Source organism: Gorilla gorilla, chromosome 1 (genome assembly GCF_029281585.2).
Source record: "Gorilla gorilla gorilla isolate KB3781 chromosome 1, NHGRI_mGorGor1-v2.1_pri, whole genome shotgun sequence".
NCBI classification, from domain to species: domain Eukaryota; kingdom Metazoa; phylum Chordata; class Mammalia; order Primates; family Hominidae; genus Gorilla; species Gorilla gorilla.
Window position 1 is genome coordinate 153,931,379 of NC_073224.2, and position 23,425 is coordinate 153,954,803.

A 23,425-nucleotide genomic window follows, 5' to 3' on the forward strand; every position below is an offset into this window, starting at 1 on the left:
AACAGAAATTTCTCGCAATTCTGGAGGCTGAAAGTCTGAGATCAGCATGCCAGCCTGGTTAGGTTCTGGTGGGGGCTATCTTTTGGATTACAGACTGCTGACTTTTTATTGTATTCTCACATGGCCTCTTTATAAGGTCATTTATCCCATTCATGAGGGCTCCAACCTAATTACCTTCCAAAGAGCCACCTCCTAATACTGTTAGGCGTTATCAGCAGGGTTAGGATTTTAACATGAATTTTGAGGTACACAAACATTCAGTCCACAGCACCATTCAAATTTACTAGAATCAGACCCATGTCATGATAACGGTATTTGCCACTTAATATTCATTTACTTAATCAGACTCACTGTAAGGTTAAGTTTACTTTAGGAAAGAAGTAGAGGTTGGTTTTGTGGTTTACTGCCCCTCTTAGTCTTCTGGGGCTCATGCTCAGACTGTTAAGGAGTGTTGTAGGATGATCGAAACAAGAAAGAATTCAATCTACTGGTAAAAAAGTTACTGGTAATTAAGAAATATACCAGCTCTTCCTCTAGAATAAATGTCTGTTTTAGTATGGATTTTTCCATCCTAGATTTATCATTATTAATGATCATATATCATTTAGGGCCCTAATCTAATAGTTTACTGATTTTATTTAGCAATTTTTGTCCATTTTCCTTCACATAGGTGATTTCAGTTGCATAAGCCATGTGTAGGACTCCGTATTTTTATGGGGAAAAATTATTTCCAAGCTTGTGTATTGTAAATACACCAAATTTGTTTCCTTTGGCTTTGCTATACTGTTCATTTTATTTATTATTTCAGGGAATTCCAGGATTTGCTGGTAATATTGGTTCACCCGGTTACCCTGGCAGGCAGGTGCAGTAACTATATTTAGACTTTTCTCTTTGTGTTCCTATTTATTAATACATTGTATTTCTGATTTTGAGAATTAATGTTCAAATAGTTTTTTTATTAAATAATGAATAACTCATAGAGAAATAATTTCAAAATCAACGTTGTAGAAATCCATTACAATTTTTCTGCAGAAAGTTTTATTTAAAATCGGAAGGGGGATTTTAAATATGTTTGATGTGATGTACAATGGAACCTTCAAAATTAAAATGCACAAGTGTTAATAAGTTCTTAAAACAGTCCTGATTGTGATTTTACAATACTGTCACTGAACAAAATGAAGTAATAGTAAGAGTTAAGACTCTCTGTAATAAACATCATTTTTTAATAACACAGTTATAAAAATTTGAGAAACAGTATACCACTACCAAACACTTTTATCTGAACTGAATTCAGTTATTTGTATACTATTTTAAAAATGCATTCTAATCATTTTATATGTATTCCCTTATAATTTCTAACTTTCTGTACTTCATGTAGATTAATAATGGAACAAGCTTTCTTTCATAAGTTTTCATGAATTGATTACTTCTAAAATTAATTAACTATAAAGTTACATTTATCTTTTTTATTCTCAAGAATGAGGGAAATAAGAAAAAAATTGTTAACAAAATTCAATTTTTTAGGACTTTAAAGACACTTAGAGGTACTCTATATTAGACTCTTACTCTCAAGTGATAATATATGTTATATAATAAATATAAAACATGAATATGTAAATATATGGACATTGATCTAAAGTTTAAAATAAATTTAAAAAAAAATTTATGGGACTATCTTTTAGAATAAGTTAATTAGAAATGTTTTAAAACAACACAGTCTTCCAATGAGAAATAATGTAATGAAAAACATTTTAAAAATCTGACAATGTGTTAATGTACTTTATTTATATATCTAAAATATATTGTGTATAGATTATTTCCAATGCCTCTTTTGATTCAGAAATTCTAAAATTCCTTGAACATTGGTAATCTTCATTAGTTATACAGAGTTCTGAATTCTATAGTTTTGAAAATGATACCTCTTTATATGGCCTTTTTATTAATCTATTTATTAACTCTTTAAAAAGTACTGTAGTATGATGACAGTGTCTTTTGTTTACACCAGGGTTTAGCTGGACCAGAAGGTAATCCAGGTCCTAAAGGTGCACGAGTAAGTAGGCATTTCCATCATTTTGTTAAGCATGCTTGCCTAAAAGTAGAATGAAATATATAAAACACTTAGCATTTTTACACTCTCTTAGTAGCTTTGAATTTAATTCAAATGTAGCCTGAATATACTTGCTTACTGCGGTTGCTTTCACTTCTATGATGACAGAAAACAGTCTCATTGTGGTAGGTTTTGCATCATTATTTTATATTTATTTCCATAGCATAATGTCTGGCATGTTAGAATGTGCTCTGTAAACATTTGTAGTGTTATTTATATATGAATGGATACAGACCTAAGGAAGTCATCATGTAAAAAATATGAAGAGGTAAAGAAATTCATAGTAGTTCAAGGCTGAGATCATTTTATTATACAAAAACTGTCAGGAGTAAAGAAATATCTACAAAGAAAGAAATAACCTTATTGTATCCAGAACATCCCATTTCACTCCCAAACCATTAAAGGAAATGTTAGCCCTTTTTAGTCACTAAGGAACAAAATAAACATTTCTATATTATATTGTTTTAGTTACTTTTTGCATCACTATAAATACCTGAGGCTGGGTAATTTATAAAGAACAGAAGTTTAATTGGCTCATAGTTGTGCAGGCCATGCAGATATGGCTCCATCATTTGCATCTTGTGAGGGCCTTAGGAAACTTATAGTCACAGTGGAAGGTGAAGGGAGAGCAGACAATGTCACAAGGCGAGAGTGGGAGTAAGAGAGAAAAACGGAAGGTCCCAGACGCTTTCAAACAACCAGATCTCATGTGAGTTGAGAACTCACTTATCACCAAGGGGCTGATGCTAAACCATCCACGAGGGATCCACCCCACAATCCAGTCACTTCCCACCGCCAGGCCATACCTCCAACATTAGGAATCATATTTTAACATGAGATTTGGAGGGGACAAACATCCAAACCATATCATATATGTAGTGTATAAAATAAAAAATATGTTTTTAAAATTCTTTATTTTTAATAGCCAAATATTTTTCAAAGTCTACATTTGTGCCTTATATTATCTAAAATGCAATTTTTTTTTTTTTTTTTTTGGTGAGAGAGTCTTACTCTGTTGCCCAGGCTGGAGTGCAATGGCACAGTCTAGGCTCACTGCAACCTCCGCCTCCCAGGTCCAAGCGATTCTCCTGCCTCAGCCTTCCAAGTAGCTGGGACTACAGGCATGTGCCACCACACCAGGCTAATTTTTGTATTTTTAGTAGAGACGGGGTTTCACCATGTTGGCCAGGCTGCTCTCAAACCCCTGACCTTGTGATCTGTCTGCCTCAGCCTCTCAAAGTGCTGGGATTACAGGAGTGAGCCACCAGGCCCAGCCTAACATGCCTTTTAGAAAGAAGTAAAGCATAAGGTATTTAAACAATATGTGCAATAATGATGTCTTACATTTTAAAAAACTATTAAACATTTCCAAATACTTTCATATGTATTTTATTCTTTTATTTTGCCATCAGCCCTGTGATGTAGGAGAACAGGCCTATCATCCCCATTTTACTGATGAGAAAAATAGTAAGCTAAGGAACTTACTTGATCTGGCAAAGTTATAGCTGGCTAGAACTAGAACCAATGTCTTTTCACCTTTAGCTCTGACCTCTTTTCATTAGCTCATACTGTCTTTGTTCTTGCATTAAGTAACCATATAATGAGGAAAAGTCATGTACTTTTTATTAGAAATTGCACTGAAAACACATGTTGACTTGGATTTGGGAAGCCAGAAGAGATTAGTGGCCAAGAACATGGGCTGTGGAGTTAGATAGGCTTTTTTTTTTTTTTTTTTTTTTTTTTTTTTTTTTTTTTTTTTTTTTTTTGAGACAGAGTCTCACTCTATGGCCCAGGCTGGAGTACAGTGGAGTGATCTCGGCTCACTGCAACCTCCACCTCCCAGGTTCAAGTGATTCTCCTGCCTCAACCTCCTGAGTAGCTGGGACTACAGGCGCCTGCCACCACACCCAGCTAATTTTTGTATTTTTAGTAGAGACGGGGTTTCATATTGTCCAGGCTGGTCTTTAACTCCTGACCTTGTGATCTGCCTGCCTCAGCCTCCCAAAGTGCTGGGATTACAGGTGTGAGCCACCGTACTCAGCCCCTTAATACTTCTTTTACTAGCTTTGTTAATTTTTGATGTTATTCAGTCTCTCTGTGCTTCATTTTTCTTATCTCATTATTTATTAAATGGTCATGATGAAACTTACTTTTCAGGTAGTTGTGAAAAATTAAACAAGATGAGCATTCTTAAGGTATAGGGCATAGTGTATGCGTGTATTTACTGTATAGATTCTATAATTATTATTTGAATTTGAGAGTTTCTTCTGTTCAATAACTAGTAACTCCAAGGAATATATGCAAAATATATTTGGCACTGTACAACTTACTCTTACTGCATTTTGTCATCTTGCTTCAGTGATCCATATAACTGTGTTCTTCTATGTACCATTTTTGCATTGTATTATACATCCTTTTGTTTTTTCCTTTTCCCATTTGTATTGAAAATTGTTTTCTAGGCTGTAACCCTCTTAAGTTGTACTTTTAGTTAAGTTTTCACACTTTAGTTAGGTTTCACACTTGGGAGTGTGATTGGAATAAGGAGGGAATTTCACATTCATAAAGGGTATCAAATGTAGATTTAAAAATTATTTGAAATTTAGGGGTATATGTGCAGGTTTGTTTCATGGGTATATTGTGTAATGCTGAGGTTTGGGCTTTTAGTGATCCTGTTGTCAAAGCAGTGAACATAGTACCCAATAGGTAGTTTTTCAACCCTTGCCTTTTTCTGGCCCTCCCTCCTTAGGGAATCTATAGTGTTTATTTTTCCTGTCTTTGTGTCCATGTATACCCAATGTTCAGCTCCCATTTATAAGTGAGAACATGCAGTATTTTGTTTTCTGTTTCTGTGTTAATTTGCTTAGGATAATGGCCTCCATCTGCATCCATGTTGCTGCAAAGGATAGGATTTTGTTCATTTTTATGGCACTGTAGTATTCCATGGTCTATATGTACCACATTTTCTTCATGCAGTCCACTGTTGATGAGCACTTGGGTTGATTCCATGTCTTTTCTATGGTGAATAGTACTGCAATAAACATATGAGTGCAGATGTGTTTTTGGTAGAATTATTTATTTTTCTTTGGGTATACACCCAGTAATGAGATTGCTGGGTCAAATGGTAATTCTATTTTTAGTTCTTTGAGAAATTTCCAAACTTCTTTCCACAGGGGCTGAACTAATTTGCATTACCACCAGCAGTGTATAAGTGTTCCCTTTTTTCTGAAACCTCATCAACATCTGTTATTTTCTGACTTTTTAATAATAGCTCTTCTGACTGGTGTGAGATGGTATCCCCTTGTAGTTTTGATTTGTATCTCTCCGATTAGTTATGTTGAGCATTTTTTCATGTTTTGGGGCCACTTGTATGTCTTCTTTTGAGAAGTGTCTATTCATGTCCTTTGTCCACTTTTTAATAAAGTTATTTGTTTTTTTCTTGTTGATTTGTTTAAGTTCCTTGTAGATTCTGGATATTAGTCCTTTGTCAGATGCATAGTTTGAAGATATTTTCTCCTGTTCTGTAAGTTGTCTATTTACTCTGTTGATGGTTTCTTTTACTCTGCAGAAGACCTTTAGTTTAATTAGGTTGCAATTGCCAAATTTTTTGTTACATTTGTTGCTTTTGAAGATTTAGTCACAAATTCTTACTAGGCCAGTGTCCAGAAGGGTATTTCCTAGGTTTTCTTCTAGGATTATAGTTTGAGGTCTTACATACTAAGTCTTTAATCCATCTTGAGTTAATTTTTATATATTAACTCAGTCAGAGGTAGGAGTCCAATGTCATTCTTCTGCATATGGTTAGCAAGTTTTCCAGCACCATTTATTGAACAGGGTATTCTTTCCCGATTATTTATTTTTGCCGACTTTGTCGAAGATCAGTGGGTTGTAGGGTGCAGCTTTATCAAGTATAGATTTTTAGCATTAACTTCAAATCTAGTTAAAAAGGCAAAAATCATAGAAACACACTCATAGGATACATGTTTTTCACTTAATTTGTGTCCTGTTACTGGTAAATTCTAAATGTTATGCATTGTACCTGAATATTTTCATGAATCCTGATAAATTAGCTTTTCATTGGCAGTTATTTGTTGGTATTTTTTGGTATTAGCAGAAATATTTTGTCAAATGTAAATGTTTAAAACACATCATAGTTTTTCAACCCTTCTTTGGCATTTCCTTATGTAATAATGTGCTAGCTGCCCCCAAAAGTAAAAGTATATAGAACCTCTCCCGACCTTCTGGTGGTCCTGCTGGTGACACAAAATTGCTTCTAACTGGATCTACAACCTTCAAACCAAAAAGCAAAAACATGTGTTATTATTTTTAATGTTCTTTGTTTCATTACACAGTAAACTCTAGTTTCATGGTGGTATTTTGAGAATGACCTCAACTCTGTGGTTTCTTTGGTACTGCTGACATCTAATTTCTGTTAGAATCAGTGTAATGATGATCAAGAAACCTCTATGAAACACCTAAGCAATTACTTATAACATTATTCTATTTAAAATATCTAATTGTAAAATGTTCCCTTTACACTCTGTACAGGCTATGTTGGATTTCTGACTTCAGTTCTTGAGTTATCAATTGATTATTTAGTTCACTGATAAGTATATACCAGTTAGAGTGTCTTTTCTTTTTATTTATAACCAAAACCCCTGTTGTATATATTAAAACAAATTTTAGCTGACTTTACACTTGAAGTCATCAACAGATGATTCTGAAAATGTACACAGCTTGTCGTCATAATCCTAAATGCTCTAGTATCAGAAATACTTTTGTATGATTCACTTTAAAGGAAACATTTCCCATTCTCCAGCTGCTTGGCTTTCAAGTAAGAAAATCATAGATGTTTCACTTTATTAAAGTTATGTATAAGGGAACAAATTCTCTCTCTCCCTCTTTTCTTTTAATTTTTTCTTGTTCATACAATCTGTGGAACATAAGGCAATTTTAGGCACCTTTGACAAGGAAAAACACCTAAAAAAGTTTTCAAGATGGATGGTGGCAACTTTTTTAATGGCAATACTTAACTAAACTCTAAGGAAATAAAATCTTCCAAAAGTTTTATTCCAGGCAACTTAGATATGATTCTTGAGACATTTATCTCTTTCTTTTTAAAATAAAGAAGATAAAATATATATAACATAAAATTTTTTCCATGTATAAACCCTCTTAAAATATGTAGTCAGTGGCCTTAAGTACATCCAATTGTTGTACAACCATTGCCACCATCCATCTTAAAACCTTTTTTCATCTTCCCAAACTGAAACTCTGTACCCAATAAACAATTCCCCGTTCTCCACTCCCAGTCCCTGGCAACCACCATTCTACTTTCTGTCTCTATGAATTTGACTACTATAAGTACATCATGCAAGTGGAATCATATACTATCTGTCCTTTTGTGACTGGCTTACTGCACTTAGCGTAATTGTCTTTAATGTCCATCTATGTTGTGGCAGTTATCAGAATCCTTCATTTTTAAGGCTGAATAATATTCCATTTCATGTATATACAACATTTTGTTTATTCATTCATCTGTTAATGAACATTTACGTTGCTTCTATCTTTTGATAATAGTGAATAATGCTGGAATGGGTATAGAAATAACAATTACTTTTTTAATGCTTGAATTCTTCAGTATTTGTTATTATGGAAGTATTTACTCTGAAAAATCACGCATTCTGTGATTCAAAATAAGAAACCTTTATTTACAACTTAGTAAAATTGACCTACTGTATCTCTACTTCAATTTCTTTTAAACTTTGGCTTTTCTCAGCATCCATAAAACTACTCTTCTCTCACACCCCTATTTCACCCTCTGTCTGATCAGTGATAATTTTTCCTAATATTTTCTCCTCAAAGCTGTAGTCTGTCTTTAAGATTTCAGACATATCTGTCCTTCAGCCTTTTTTTCTCTATGAGCTTTTTCTATGAACCCCACATCTCCCAACTCCCTGCCATGATAATTACATTTGAATATCTCATTATAATCACAAATTCAAAATAACTAACAAAACTCATCCTCTTTATATCAAACTCAGGTTTTCTATTTGTTTTCCATATTTCTATCAGTGGTTAACATTTGTCTATCAATCCAGCTGTAAACTTTAGAGTCATCTTTCTCTTGATTCTTATAGACAGATGAAGACCTATGTGACCCACTGTAATCCCAGTGAATTTATAAAGTGAAAATATGATTATATGAAAACTGTATCTTAAGTTTTTTTAATGACTCACAGTGTAAATTGCAGACTTTCCATCATAACAAAAAAGACTCTTCATGACATGACCCCCTGCCACCCTTTCCAAACTCACCTCTTGCCCACCAATCACACAGACTATTTGCAATTCTTTGCAAATGCTGTGTCATTTCATTCTGATTGATTGACTGATGGCACATTGTTAGCCCTGCCTTTTCTTTTCTTCAGGACTTAGCTCAACTGTTGCTTCCTCAGTAAAGCAAAGCACCATTAATCTTCTCTCTAGGCAAATTTGGTCATTCTGCTTCCAAAGTTCCCATTGTCTATTTGTCATATCACCTATTACATAATCATGTAACAATTATCAAATGATGTTACAGTTATTTATTTGTATGACCCTCTTTCCTAATAAACTATGTACTTTTTGAGGGCATTGATTTTCATATGCATCTTTATAAACCCCAAATCTTTATAGACACAAAATGGCTACTAAAATAATGTTTGTTGAACCAGTGATCTGGACCCATAAACCTTCAAATTTAGACCACTTAAAGAGCCTTCTAACAGGTTGGCCTATATTCAGTGTTTCCTGTCATGGCTGTATGCTGTATCCTATCAACAGATTAATCTTTTAGAAATACAGCATAACATCAGTGCACTACCATACTCCCTAAAATCAGTAGCTTCCATTTGTCTAATATATACAGTCTAAAATTTTTATTCTGAAATTTAAGACTCTCCTTAATCTAGCCCCTAAACTACCATACACTTTATCTGTAAAACTGATGAAATGGGTTATTTCCCACAAGTGAGATATAACTAAGTTACATTAGAATAAAGTGCCTTGCATTGTTATTTATATGTATCCTTTGTTTCTCAGATCAGATTGGAATCTTTATTAAGGCAGGGTGGGTCTTACACATAAAGCTAACATATAAAACCATCTTACACACAAAGTATATTATGTATAAAATGTGATCAGTTACTATTTACAAACACTCCCCAATTGCTACCATTAACAAAGACTTCCTATTATGTCTCTGTTTACCAAGATTTTACCTATTCTCTAGACCTATCTCAAGTGGCAGTCTCCTTTGAAGCCTTCTTTGATTGCCTTTGCCTCCTGCCACATTGAAATGTATCTCTTCCTCCACTGTACTTCTTATATTCTTATATTCTTTTGATACCTCCATTCTGTCTTAAATTTTAGCTAATCATATACATATATTTTCTGCCCACTATAAAATTTAGTGAAGGAAATTATTTGGGCTTATTTTTATTAGCCATCATTTCTTAAATTATATTTTGTATATTTTTTAATGGGAAGATTGATCTGTAACTTATGGAAGAAAAGCAATTAGGTGAGGGGAAGTTATTCGCACTTGTCAGTCTTGTAATTTCATACTACTACAAATAAAATGTTAAGTACTTCTATTCAGAATCACTTATGGGGAGAATATTCAAATGAACTAATATACAGACTATTTTCTTGTTTTAAGGGTTTTATTGGCTCTCCTGGAGAAGTGGGACAATTGGGACCTGAAGGAGAACGGGTAAGTCCATTCCCTTCAAATAGTATTTCTAAAGTGATATACTTGTGAAAATGTACAATGGGGGTCATAAAATCAGATGCCAGGGAAGTAATCTTACTGAGTTAGCAAGCCAGGTTTAAGAAAAATCACGTGCCAGAAATGTAATTTGACTTTTGAAAATCTTACTGAATTTTGTTAAAGGAAAGTAATATAGCATGATAGAAATATAATTGTACTTTAAGTTCAAATTTTTGAAAATACACCAAAATATTAAAATATCTAATTATGAAATTTTTATTTTGTAATTCATTATCTTTGAGTATAAATTCTTGACAGGTCTTGATTTTGAGAGCAATATACAGTAAAGAAGTTAGCCTCAGAAGATATATTTTTGTTTAATTTAATAATGGGAGATAGCTGTTAATAAATATGGGTACTTATAAGTAAAGATAGAACCTTTGCAAAATGGTTTGTTATACTAAAAAGATTAATGAAGTTAATTATGGGAGTTATGGCATTGCAGCTTCATCATATCTAGTTTTCAGTGCTATATGCAATCTGTATGCAGTAATTTATCTTTGTATTCCTTCATTTACATTGCCAGTATTAATTGAAAACAGTAGAATTGAACAATATTAGTAGATTGTCATAGAATTTGAAATTAGAGAGTCATATTCAGAATTCAGCCTTCACCCCTATCATTATAAGAATGTAGTTCAGGCCAAAATTTTCATTTCTGGCAAGTGATTTTTGCAAATGAAAGTGAACCAGATTCATTGCTAAATGAATTTTTCAAATAAATAGTTTTTAGTGAGTGAGTTAAACTATATTTTCTTGTAATTACTTGTGAATGCCCCTGCAGAGAAGAAATAATCAAAGAGTTTAAATATGCTGTAATGACAATCAAAATGTCTGGCCATCTTTGGTGAGATGAGGTAAAGATTTTCCCCTGGTGAACATAGCAAGTTGTTTTGTTCAATAGCAAAAAACATCTTAAGCATAATTCCACAACTAAGCCACCTAACCTTCATGTACTACAGCAAACTAACAAAGGATGTATCTCATTGATCATGCAAAGAATTGATCTGCTACTTCTTGACCCAATGATTCCAGTTTACGTTGTTAATTACTCTGCTGTTTGTGATAACAATCCTTTTCTGATCCTTTGACATGAGCTTATTTCTTGTAAATTATTTAATAAACCAAAATTATATGTCCTTGTAAAATGTTGTCATCTTGGATTTAATGATCTTAAGCCCAGTGTTGACACTGGCCATCAATAGGCACATTGCTATAATCACACTCACTAATTTTTAGCAGTCTATATGAAAATATCAAGACCTGGCCGGGCACAGTGGCTCACGCCTCTAATCCCAGCACTTTGGGAGGCCGAGGCGGGTGGATCATGAGGTCAGGAGATCAAGACCATCCTGGCTAACATGGTGAAACCCCATCTCTACTAAAAATACAAAAAATTAGCCGGGCCTGGTGGTAGGCGCCTGTAGTCCCAACTACTCGGGAGGCTGAGGCAGGAGAATGGCATGAACCTGGGAGGTGGAGCTTGCAGTGAGCCGAGATTGCACCACTGCACTCCAGCTTGGGCAACAGAGCAAGACTCCGTCTCAAAAAAAAAAAAAAAAAAAAATCAAGACCTGTCTTAACATATAAATACACAAGATCAGTTTGTGATATTGGGTCCCTCACGGGTACTGTGTCCTAATATTATTTGGCTATGTCAAAATTTTCATTAAAACTATGAATGATGTAGCTGAAAGGGTGTTATGTTATAAAACGTTTAAGTACAAAAAAGCAGAAGAAAATAAGATACAGTAATGCTAACTATTCCTGAAAACAAATGGAAAGAAGTTATTTCTGGGAGCCAATATTGTACATTACATGCATATTGTGTGTATACACATACATACACATATGAAACATGTACACATATATGCATGTATATATATGAAAAATGCTTATATAATTCTGTCTGCATTATTTGGCTTCTTGATGAGATTTAGGGAGGCTACTGAAAATTTAGGGAATAATTATTCTATTTTTTTAAAAAAGATTGGTTGTATTATGTAAATATACATAAAGTCTTAATGAAATGAGTCCTCTTGCTCACCTATGAACTCTTTTTTGATGATCAGATACATGAGTATTTTTTAAACACTGTTGACTTGAAAGTGAATGGATTGTTTCAGCCAGTGATGTCTTCTAACTTACCTGTATGTACTGTTAATCTCAAGCTACATGGTTGTGACAGACTGCTTAGTCTACAAATCTCAAAGTGATAATATCAAGTAAGATGCTTTAATCTGCAAGTAACAGAAAACCACAATTCAAACTGGCTTAAATATAAGGATATTTTTAATGATGATGATGAAAATAGCAAATGATTTACTGAATGGTTTTATATATGTACATATATATAAAAATTGTTAATAAATGGTTTTATATACATGAATTAACTTCTTTATTTATATATGCATATATACATGAAGATTTTAATAAACATATATATGTGTATATATATACATGAATTAACTTCTTTATATATAAAACCATTTATTGAATGATAGGTATTGTTATTCTCATCATAGATGAAGAAAATGAGGCACACACAGAGGAAGTATTTTGTCTTAGACTATATACAGGAAGTAAGAGCAGACCCAGGATTTGGACAAGGTTTTGTCTGGCTCCAAAGCCTGGGTACTTAAGTACTGTACCCTACTGCTTCTTACATGACCAGAAATCCATAGGTTAGGTGGGCTGTAGATTCATCTCTCTGCTTTACCTTTTCTAATGTTGTCTTTACCCTAAGGCTTATTTCCTATATGATTGCAAGATTGCCAGTGCACAGGTTAAATGTGTCCTTCTTTATATCCAGATAGAGAGGGGAAGACAGAGAGGAGGGCGTTGTCCCTTAGATGTGGAAAATAAGACCTTCGTGTTCATCTAGTTGTGCCAACTTTGGTAATATGCCTGTCTCTGGACAAATAGCTATCACCAGGGAAATGTCAAGATCCCATTTGGAAGTATAGATGGGATAGATTCCTGAATAAAAGCAGAATTTTGTTTTGAAGAAGGAAAGGGGCTGCCTCAGTTAAATTAATATATTGAGGCTTTTCTGAATATCACATCAGTTTATAGAACAATTTGTTTTTGTCTTTTTCATACTTTATTACTTTATATTGGGAGAAAAAGATCTATAGTACTTAATTCATTCATTCAACAAATATTTCCTTCTTCTTTTCTATATTCTAGGGCATTCCTGGGATCCGTGGAAAGAAGGGTTTTAAGGGGAGACAGGTATCTTAATTTGTGTTTTTTGAGGTTTATTTTACAGCAATATAACCTGGTTATGTGTTCTTACTTATTAAAATGTGAAGATACTTTTTGCTTTTTGTTGTTGTTTATAATCATTCCATTTTAATTTTTGCCTCTTGAATATTGTATCAAATAATACCTGAGGATATAAAGGAAAATTTAGATTAAAAAATAACTCAACTTTGAACACTTCTAACCCTTTCACTATACCAGTGGGAAAACCCTTATCTCTATGGTAAGGAGCTAAAATGTCACAGAAAATACGTGAAGAACTTAAAACACAAATGGTAGTACTCTTAACCTACTCTACATGACCAGATGTTGTAGAGGTTCAATCTCATGTTCTAGAAGTTTTTAAAATGCGTGCTTCAGCTGTTAATTCAGAGATTAGTTTGCAACAGCTTCTCGTATTTTCAGGTTAAAAAAAATCCAGGAAAGTGAATTTTACTAGGTAATATAATAATTTCAGAGATGGGAGGAAATTGTGACATCATCCAGTACCCCATTGCTTAACAAATGAGAAAAATGTGGTCCAGAGAGGCATCCTGAGGTTCTCCTTGTTAAGCTAGTATAGTCTGTGAAGATAAAAAGTGAGATTTTCATTACAACTTTTCTAAAATTTTGTGTACCTGAATAAAATCTTAATGATAATACTAAAGGACTGCAGCTCTCACCAGAATACTCAAATCATTTTGAAACATTTATCCTTCAAGCTTTGCAATATTCTTTGAAGGGAAAATAGAGTAAGTGTTAATGTCACCATAATATAGGTGAGTAAAATAAAGCTTAGAGATGTTAAAAGACTTGCTCAGATCAGATAGTTAAAAGTGGTAAAATCAGTAATTGAGCAAAGCTCCACTGAATCTAAATCCAGAATCCTTTTCCTTACTGCCTAGATATTTCTGCTCTGTCTTCTACTCACAGTGCTTAGAAGAGGCATGATTTGTTTCTTCATGACGTCTGGCCAAAATGAGATACAGTTATTTTAAAGTTTAAAGATTTTAATATATTAAGATAAACTTACCAAACTGTCAAGAAATACAAAATAAGCCAAACATTTTGTTTCCCTGCATTTACATTGAACGTAGAAGCTAATCTTATAATGGTTATAACAGTAGAAACTGCCATCACTGTTGCTATTATCACCATTTTTAAGTTCTCAACACTGTGATAAGTATTTTGTATGCCATCTCATTTAACTATACTCTATTACACTTGAATACATTGGTGTGTTAATTTTTTTTTTTATGTTTTAGCTCTCATACACATATCCCAACAGAAAATACCTTTCTATTTATTGGGTATCCAATTTCTAATCTAAAATTCTAAAAATTGACAATAGGTGGTTTGTTTTCTTTAGTCTTATTTACTCCATTCTGTATCTTCAAATTTTCACCCTTCTCCTATCAATGTATGCTATTAATAAAAGGACCAATAAAATCATTTGCCATAATACACATATTACTTCCAATGCTTAAAATGCTACCTTACCCTTTAGTAAGTAGGTACAGTCTGAAGGCTGGGCGCAGTGGCTCACGCCTGTAATCCCAGCACATTGGGAGGCCGAGGCGGGCAAATCAGTTGAGGTCAGGTGTTCGAGACCAGCCTGGCCAACATGGCAAAACCCCATCTCTACTAAAAATACAAAAATTAGCTGGCTGTGATGGTGGGTGCCTGTAATCCCAGCTACTCAGGAGGTTGAGGCAGGAGAATCACTTGAACCCGGGAGAATAAGGTTGCAGTGAGCTGAGATCATGCCACTGCACTCCAGCCTGGGCAACAGAGTAAGACTCCATCTCAAAACATAAAAACAAAAATAAAAATAAATTAAAAATAAAATAGGGTCTTAAGAAAAAGTAGCTAATCTGCATTGGTGGAATTTTAGACATTGATGAACAAATTGAGTATTTTCTCAAAACCCTTGTTATATATCACTTAGATAACCACCAATTATTTCATTTGATAATATTGCTGATCTCATGTAGACATCAACTTGATTTTGGCTTTGTCAATGTACAGGTAATTTCTATTCCTACTATAATGAATTATAGAATTATCCAGAGACCTTTATAGACAACTTCTGGTTTTGTAATCCGTAGGGAATTATGAAATTATCCAACAGGAGTCTATTGAATTTAAAAAGGGAGTTTAAGAAAACAGCTGAAAAATAGTGAATGAAATGATTATGGGGCTCTTGTTTGATTGCACTGTTCTTCTTATTACAAAATTTTCAAAGTTTTATTGCTTTTAAAATATATGCATTTGTAATAAATTTAGATCTTTAGAAAAATTGTATTTGAAAAACACATAATATTCATTTTTTCTGACTAATGTTTATTTTAAAGTCTGTCTAGTACCGTAATATATTATGTATGCTATATGTACTTTTTCTCATTTTTACTGCAAAATGATTTGTCTATATTTATAAGGAAAATGTGAATACTTAGAATAAAATACAGTTATAGCCACATGTCAACTCATGGCAAGGGTGACCTCAGAGACTGTCCCAGAATATGTTATCCTATGTATAAATGGCCCCCTTATTCTTTCTGTTTATTATAAATAAAATCATCTTCAAAAGATATTATGCACCATAGGATTCTTGTACTTCAATTTAGATGGTTAAAATTCCATGAGAATCATGGTCATTTATTACTGTTTTAATAACAGTAAAAGGAAAAGATCTTTTGATAATCTTTCCATTCTCTTTGATGTAGAAAAAAGTGGGTGTGTAGAAGATGAATATGGTCATGTTCTCCTGGTAATTTATTAAATTATGTGTACTATCAATTGTGAAATACAGAACAGAACTAAAAGATTCCAGGCTACTATGAAGTAGATGGATGACACCTATACATTTGAATGTGATAGAAACCTGGAAATGCTGAAATCTGAACGTGCCAGTATCTGAGAAACTTTTGGCTCTGCATAAGTCAAAAACTGTTTTAATTTTCTGCTGGTTTGAGAGCTATTTAGAAGTTTGAGCCGGGCATGGTGGCTCATGCCTATAATCCCAGCCCTTTGGGGGGCCGAGGCGGGCGGATCATGAGATCAAGAGATCGAGACCATCTTGGCCAACATGGTGAAACCCTGTCTCTACTAAAAATACAAAAATTAGCTGGGCGTGGTGGTGTGTGCCTGTAGTCCCAGCTACTCAGGAGACTGAGGCAGGAGAATCACTTGAATCCAAGAGGCGGAGGTTGCAGTGAGCTGAGAGCGTGCCACTGCACTCCAGCCTGGCAACAGAGCGAGACTCCGTCTCAAAAAAAAAATGAAAAATAAAAATAAAAAGAAGTTTGGATTGATGTTTCATTGTAGTACTGCTGTGTAGATGCAATATTATTTCATTGACTATGATTAGTAGAATCATATTAGAAGATGTACTTTATCACAACTATTACCCTTAATTTTTAAAATTAATATTTCTGTTTTTTTCTAATTTTTTTATTTTTTAATTTTTGTGGGTGATAGAAGGTGTATATAATTATTAGGTACATGATATGTTTTGATTTCTGGGTTTTAAATGAACTGGTTTCCTTACATTTTAGGTGGAGCGATATAGTCAGTCTTACGAGCATGGAGTATGATTCAGTTTTAAATAGTTACAACATATAATTTATAGAACAATAGTAGCTATTTTTAGAGAAATCTATAAAGTTTTATTAACATTTTATACTTAGATTTTTTAAGATTCTGAATTTAAGCCCAGAAATTAGTAAATGACTTGACTTTCTGTTTTATGTATTATATGAAACAGTCTAACAGTCAATACAGTGAAAGCAATAGCCATGAAAAACTTCAAAATCTGAGTTCAGGTCTTTCTACCTATTGATCAGGGTAAGTTTCTTTGGACTACTGAATTGGATTCTCAGCTGTGTAGTAAAGCTTCATGTTTCATATGAATAGTTTGCAAAAATAGTACTTATATTATATATACATATAGCACAGAAATGGACTAAAAGTCTTGTCTAAAATTGTCCAATGAGTTAGTAACATTACTAATTTTACATTTGGGAAGATGTTGCTATAAATCATGTGCTCATACTGCTAACCAAATGATCACTTATTTCCCTGAGTAAACACAAAGCATGGAATTAAGTTGTCATGAATGAGCTTAGTGGTGTCTGTATTTTTCTTTTAATGAACTTATAGACTTACAAATAAGAGCTATCTTCTCTTAGAAAGTATAAATATTTTATGAATGCAATTGAAATGGACACATTTTAGAATAGCATATTACTTTGGTTATTCAAGAGGTAATTATTTTTTAAAAAGAGAAAATTATTTATTATTTAGCCTCATAATGGTATGTTCAAATTTAACATTTGTGTTAAAATTTATTTCCACCTAAATCTTATTTCCCAGAAAATTCTTTTTTCCCAAAATAAAATGTTATGTTTATTAGATTTAATTGATATTTGTAACACACTTCTTTCTTCAATAAGGGCCATTAGTTTGAAGTAGGAGAACTGTTTTTGTTAGGAATTTGGTATATTTTAGAACCAAAGGTTATTTAAAAATAGTTATATTAACAAATTCACTTGTTCCTTGGTCTTATACTATTGGCATTCGAAATGTTTTTTTCTTCCTCGTATTTTAAGCCATTTTTGATTTCAGGATTTTAGCATAAGTACTTACTAACCACAACAATTATTTTTAAAGACTTCCTGTAATCACAGTTAATATTAGTCAATGTATGTGTATACTCATGCTTTTGGATAGCGAGGTGTAGTTCTGACTTCTTCCTCTCCTCCCCTCCTGCACTCCCTACATGTCACATTTGGATCAAAACCCTTATTGTTAATTAATATTAGAGGATACCCTGGGGCTCTCTGTGCCTTCAATAAAACCAGCTGTTGAAGATAGAGAAGCCCAAGAGGCTATTATTGATTCATCCTTTTGCTCTCTATCTGTGGATATTTGAGTTCAACTCAAGTTCATTCTCTGGAGATTTCAGGAAAAGACAAGACAGTAGACAATCTTTATTGGTCAGGAGCCTTTAAACACCATAGAACTACTACTGTTTTGTTTTACATGCTTTAATGTCTTTATTTGAGAATCTTCTTGGAACATATCTGATGTGAGACAGATTTTTTTAAAAGCCTAAGTACACTGATTCATAACAGAAAAGAAGAATCCTGTTTAAAAAAAATAGGGGAGGCAGGGAGAGGGGATTTGTTATGTATTTGATAACTTTAGATTTCTTATACCTCACTCCAAGTAGCTTGCTTTTTAGTGCAAAGTTTCCAAAGTTTATTTTGTAGTGCTACAATCGGGAAATTCTATAGTTGCTTTTAAAAAAAGCATTTACAGAGCTCTCAGCTTGATTTAATCAGTAGTCTCTGTCTTGTACCAAGTTAGCCATGCAAATTTATATGGCTCCACAGACCTAAAAAATTTATGCTAGAACTGACTTGCCAGGATTGAAAATAAACATGAAATTGGAGATGGGAGTTACTTTCAACAACACCTAGAAAACTGCTATCAGAATGCTGATGTTTTTCAAGGAATTTTTCAGACCCTTAGAAATGGATTATAAATAATCAAATCACATTACATTTAAAGTTTGACAAAGAGCAAAACTGTACTTATACTTAGTTTTCTTCCTCTGAAGATAAAAATATCACAGCCTAGAATGGTGGGCAAAATAACACCCTTAAGGCACCCAGACTTCAGAGATGTTTACTTTTCTAACTATAGAAAGGAGTGCCTGCTCCTCTTTTCTCATATGTTTTTCTGTTAGAAGAGTGTATTTGAAGTAAACTGTATTTTGGCTTCTAAATCTAGAGTTAGAATTTCAGAATATAAAATCCTGGTGTTGGACATCTGTTATTAGTTTTTATCTTTAGCCCAAGACAGTCTTAAATACATATTGCATAGTAGCATCTCAGATACATACATTTTGTGGAGAATTTAGAGACAGTGTTTTTTATTTTGTTTTGTTTTTGTTTTAGGAAAAGAATGCAGTTAATTCTATCATAAAGTACAACTCTAGCTAGAACATTATGAAAAAGTTGTTATTAATTCTTAAGGGATTCTGCCTCCTTCAGGAAAAATGTATTTTCTGGATTCTACTTTACTGGGCATAGTCTGTAGTAGCTATATTTGGCTAACTGTAGTATGACAGGATGTATGGAAGATTTCAGGACTTTGAATTAACCCCACCACAGGGTTGGCATAGACACTAAGAAGGACACCCAATGAACTACATGTTATAATTTGGAGGAAGTCCAGGCAGAACATAACTGATTTCATAGAGATGTGACACCAATGGGTGGGAATATGGCAATTATCTTCAGGGTGGATAACATAAGGGACAACTCAAAGGGCCTTGTAGGGGTGGGGGGAGGGGGGAGGGATAGCATTGGGAGATATACCTGATGCTAGATGACGAGTTAGTGGGTGCGGCGCACCAGCATGGTACATGTATACATATGTAACTAACCTGCACATTGTGCACATGTACCCTAAAACTTAAAGTATAATAATAATAAATAAAATTAAGAAAAGAAAAAAAAAAGAAAAAAAAGAAAAAAAAAGAGTCTTGTAGGTTATCAAAATCAGAAGTGTGAGTGCATATATGGCAGTTAGGCCTAGGTTGGGCTCAGGGATTATATTCTCTAGGAGGGCAAATGGCAAGAATAAGGTGGGACTCTTATTATTGAGGGATAGAACATGATGTTGTATACCACATCTGGTTTTTGGACACAAGAAAAAGGACACAACGTGGTATTCAGTCTTTAAGAAAAAGGTCGGAACTTGAATCTGGGAACTGAGGCCCAGGTTAGCATTAAGCCTGCCTTGATGCCAAATCTCCATGAATTGGGCCAAACCTACTCATGTTTCTGCTGAAGTTTAGAATTAGTCTCAATTATGAGGATAGGGTTGACCCTGAGTGTGGATCAAATTGTCCTTGCTGTGAGGAAAAGAAGGGTGAAAATATTAGATCATCACATAATACTTCACACTCCAGCCTCTTCCTGTAGTGATCTTGTTTTATATTTGAGGGATTTTAAAATAACAGAATTTCCTGGTAATATGTATTCATATGCAGAATGTGTAAAAATAACTTCTAGGTTAAATTTTAGTGTTTCTAATTCCAGACAAGTTAGTCTGATCCTGTGTTTTCAATGCTTAGTTTTGGAACAAATGATTTCTGTTATGATTATTAATGCTTGTTTAATATATAACCTTCTATGATAATTGTTATTCATTTCTACTTCAGATTAAATATGTTGTTTCTAAACCTTCCTCTAGAAAGAACAAAATATGTTCTCCAGAAAGGTTTTTGTATTGCTTTTGTTTTTTAAAAATTCTGTAAATATAGTCATTGTGACCATTTTATGGTTATCTTGGTCCTCTTATTTTCCTAGTTATCTTATATACATTTAAAAATATTATTTGTGGAGCTAGAAAAATAATGCTTTTACTGGACATGCTAAGCAAGAAGTTTTCCACCATTTAAACATATTTAAATAGACTACCAAATGTAGTATCTATGAGTGATCTAAAATATTAATATCACATACATGTATTCAGGCCTATCAAGTCTAACAAACTTCTTTTGGTCTTAGTGTTTAATAACTACCATGTTTGATAACAGTACCATTGTTAGACCCAGGCAACAGAGAAACTTGCTCTGGGCTCTGAGCTTTAGATGGCCCTGCATATCATACATTTAAAATACTTGAGTATTTTAAAAATACTTGAGTGCCTCTGTCATTCAGGATCCAGCACTTAGCACTGGCATCACATGCCCCATAATCCTAGACAGTCACTCTTGTTACTATGTATTAGCTATCTATTGCTATGAAACAAATTAAGTTGGTGGTTTAAAACAACAATAAATATGTATTATTTTTATAGTTTCTGTGGGTCAGGAATTTGGTAGTGGCATAGTTGGGTGGTTCTAATTCATGAGGTTATGGTTAAGATTTTGGTTAGGGCTACTGTCATCCGAAGGCTTGACTGGGGGTTGGAGGATTTGCTTTTAAGGAGGCTCACTTGCTGGCCAAGTTGGTGCTAGTTGTTGATGGGAGGCCTCACTTCCTCCCCATGGAGACCTCTCCACGGTGCTGCTGAATGTGTTCAGAACATAGCTTTGGCTTCCCCCAGAGTGAGTGGTGTAAAGATACTACAGCAAGGTGATAGCTGTAGTATCTTTATGACCTAGCTTCAGAAATTACACATTGTCACTTCTATATTCTTTTGGTCACATAGGCCCACATAATTCAGGGTGCGTCTGGACTACATAACAGCATGAATACCGGGAATCAAAGATCACTGAGGTCCATCATTGAGGCTGGGTACCACAGTTTAATAATGTTTAGGCTTCAGAGAAATTCTCCACATCTCTTGCCTGTATCTTCATGTCTGAATGCCATGAAGGTTTTTGAGTGGTACCATTGCTGACACTGGAGACAGAAGCTGCTCAAGATTGTGGTAAGGGTTCGAGCAGGCAGTAGAAGTATTTTGATAAAAGGAAAGAGAAATTAATTATCTAATTTTTCTCTCAGCATGAATGCAATAGAATCTTACATAATAAAAATACTGTTTTCTGGTAATTTTAAGCTTCTATTATCTTTTCTTTCTATTATGATTTATTCTTCCTGAGGTAATAGAATTAGTGTGATATTTGCAAACAGTTGCAATTGGAGACTGACAAGCATTTTCCATTATTAAACAATGCATATTATTATTAAATTTGTCTTTACATAAGTATAGACAAAATTCATGAAGCATGATAAGATTTTTTTACACTGGCGACAGGTCGACATGAAATGCTAGAATGATAAAGTTTAAAATACAGATATTTAATAAGATAAAGTCAAATTTTCAAAAAAGTAAATACAAAAATTTTAATACTTTTTGTTATTATAATTTGTAATAGAAAGTAGACAGCAGTAGAAAATCTTCAGAGATGATCTAAGTTTTTTAAAACTAGAAACAACAGTAGACTTATATTGAGCATTACCTATGGTAAAATTTGGAAATAAGACATTATATATTCTCTAAAGAAGATTTAATTACCAATTTAATTGGTTTTCTGTTTCTATTGATACATAGCAAATACCACAAACTTAGCAGCTTAAAACAATATTCATTTATTATCTTGCAGTTTTCATGGGTCAGGAATCTAGGTGTTACTTAACTGAGTCTTCTGCTCTGGTCATAAGTTTAACAATCAAAGTGTCAGACAGGCTGCATTATCATCTGGAAGCTTGACTGGGGTAAAGTTCATTTCCAGACTCATTCAGGTTGTAGGAAGAATTTATTACCTTGAGGTTGTAGAATGGAGGGCTCTGGCTTTTTGCCGGCTCTTGGCTATGGGCCACTCTCAGGTCCTATAGACTGTCCAGAGTTTGCAGAGTCACCCACAGTTTCTGGCCACATGGACTTCTCCGACACAGCTGCTTACTTCATCAAACTCATAAGAGAAGTCTCTAGCTCCAGGCTGCTAAGACAGTCTTATATAGTGTAACATAATCATGGCAGTGATATCTCATGACCTTTGCTATATGCTATTTGTTAGATGAAGCAAGTCATAGGTGCTAGCTACACTCAAAGGGAGAATGTCATAGAAAAGTGTGAACACTGGGAAATGGGAATCTTTGGAGATCCTTTAAAGTGTCCACCACACTGATCACTGGAAATAAATGAGAAAATAGAAAATTATTTACAACTTGAAGAGATTTGTTGAAATTCCTGAAACATCATATTCTTTATCACATAAAATATTTTAACTGATCAAAATGTGAAAAAGAGAACTATATACAACACAGAAGCAACAATGTGACTCTGGCATGCTCATTAGAAGATGAAAGTTACATTCATGAAACTGGCAAATTGAACAAGAAAAGCAAAACTCTTGAGCTTTCCTATCTCTGTTGCATGATAATCCTGCTAAATGGCCATTTTGTCCTTTGGCAACGTGAGAGTATTTTTAGGAAAACACAATTTGATTTAAATTAATGATTATAATTTTCTACCAGGCAAATATAACAAAATATTTCATTCTTCAACATTCTTTCAACTGGAGAAAGAAATTATAGAGACTGTCTTTTGTATTATAAAATTAAAGGAAAGATATGTATTTTGTCACTACTATTCCATATTTCACAACCAATCTTGAAGACCATTTTTTGGCAATGAAGCTATGTGGCTGCAAACATTAAGTTCATGATTAAAAGAATATAGAACCTCACCTGTATTAAAATATTAATGCAGTTATTAGCATTGAAAAACAACTGAATAAA

At 33.6% G+C, this 23,425-nt stretch overlaps 1 protein-coding gene across 2 annotated transcripts in view; it reads left to right on the plus strand.

The window, feature by feature from the left end:
- Positions 1 to 23,425, plus strand: part of COL24A1 (collagen type XXIV alpha 1 chain) — a 417,618-nt gene that overhangs the window by 97,066 nt on the left and 297,127 nt on the right. For both annotated transcript variants that reach the window (XM_063697321.1, XM_019023728.4), the window contains 4 exons: positions 809 to 862; positions 2,006 to 2,050; positions 9,807 to 9,860; positions 13,107 to 13,151. In XM_063697321.1, the coding sequence (XP_063553391.1) occupies positions 809 to 862; positions 2,006 to 2,050; positions 9,807 to 9,860; positions 13,107 to 13,151 (198 nt within the window). The remainder of the gene's footprint in view (positions 1 to 808; positions 863 to 2,005; positions 2,051 to 9,806; positions 9,861 to 13,106; positions 13,152 to 23,425) is intronic.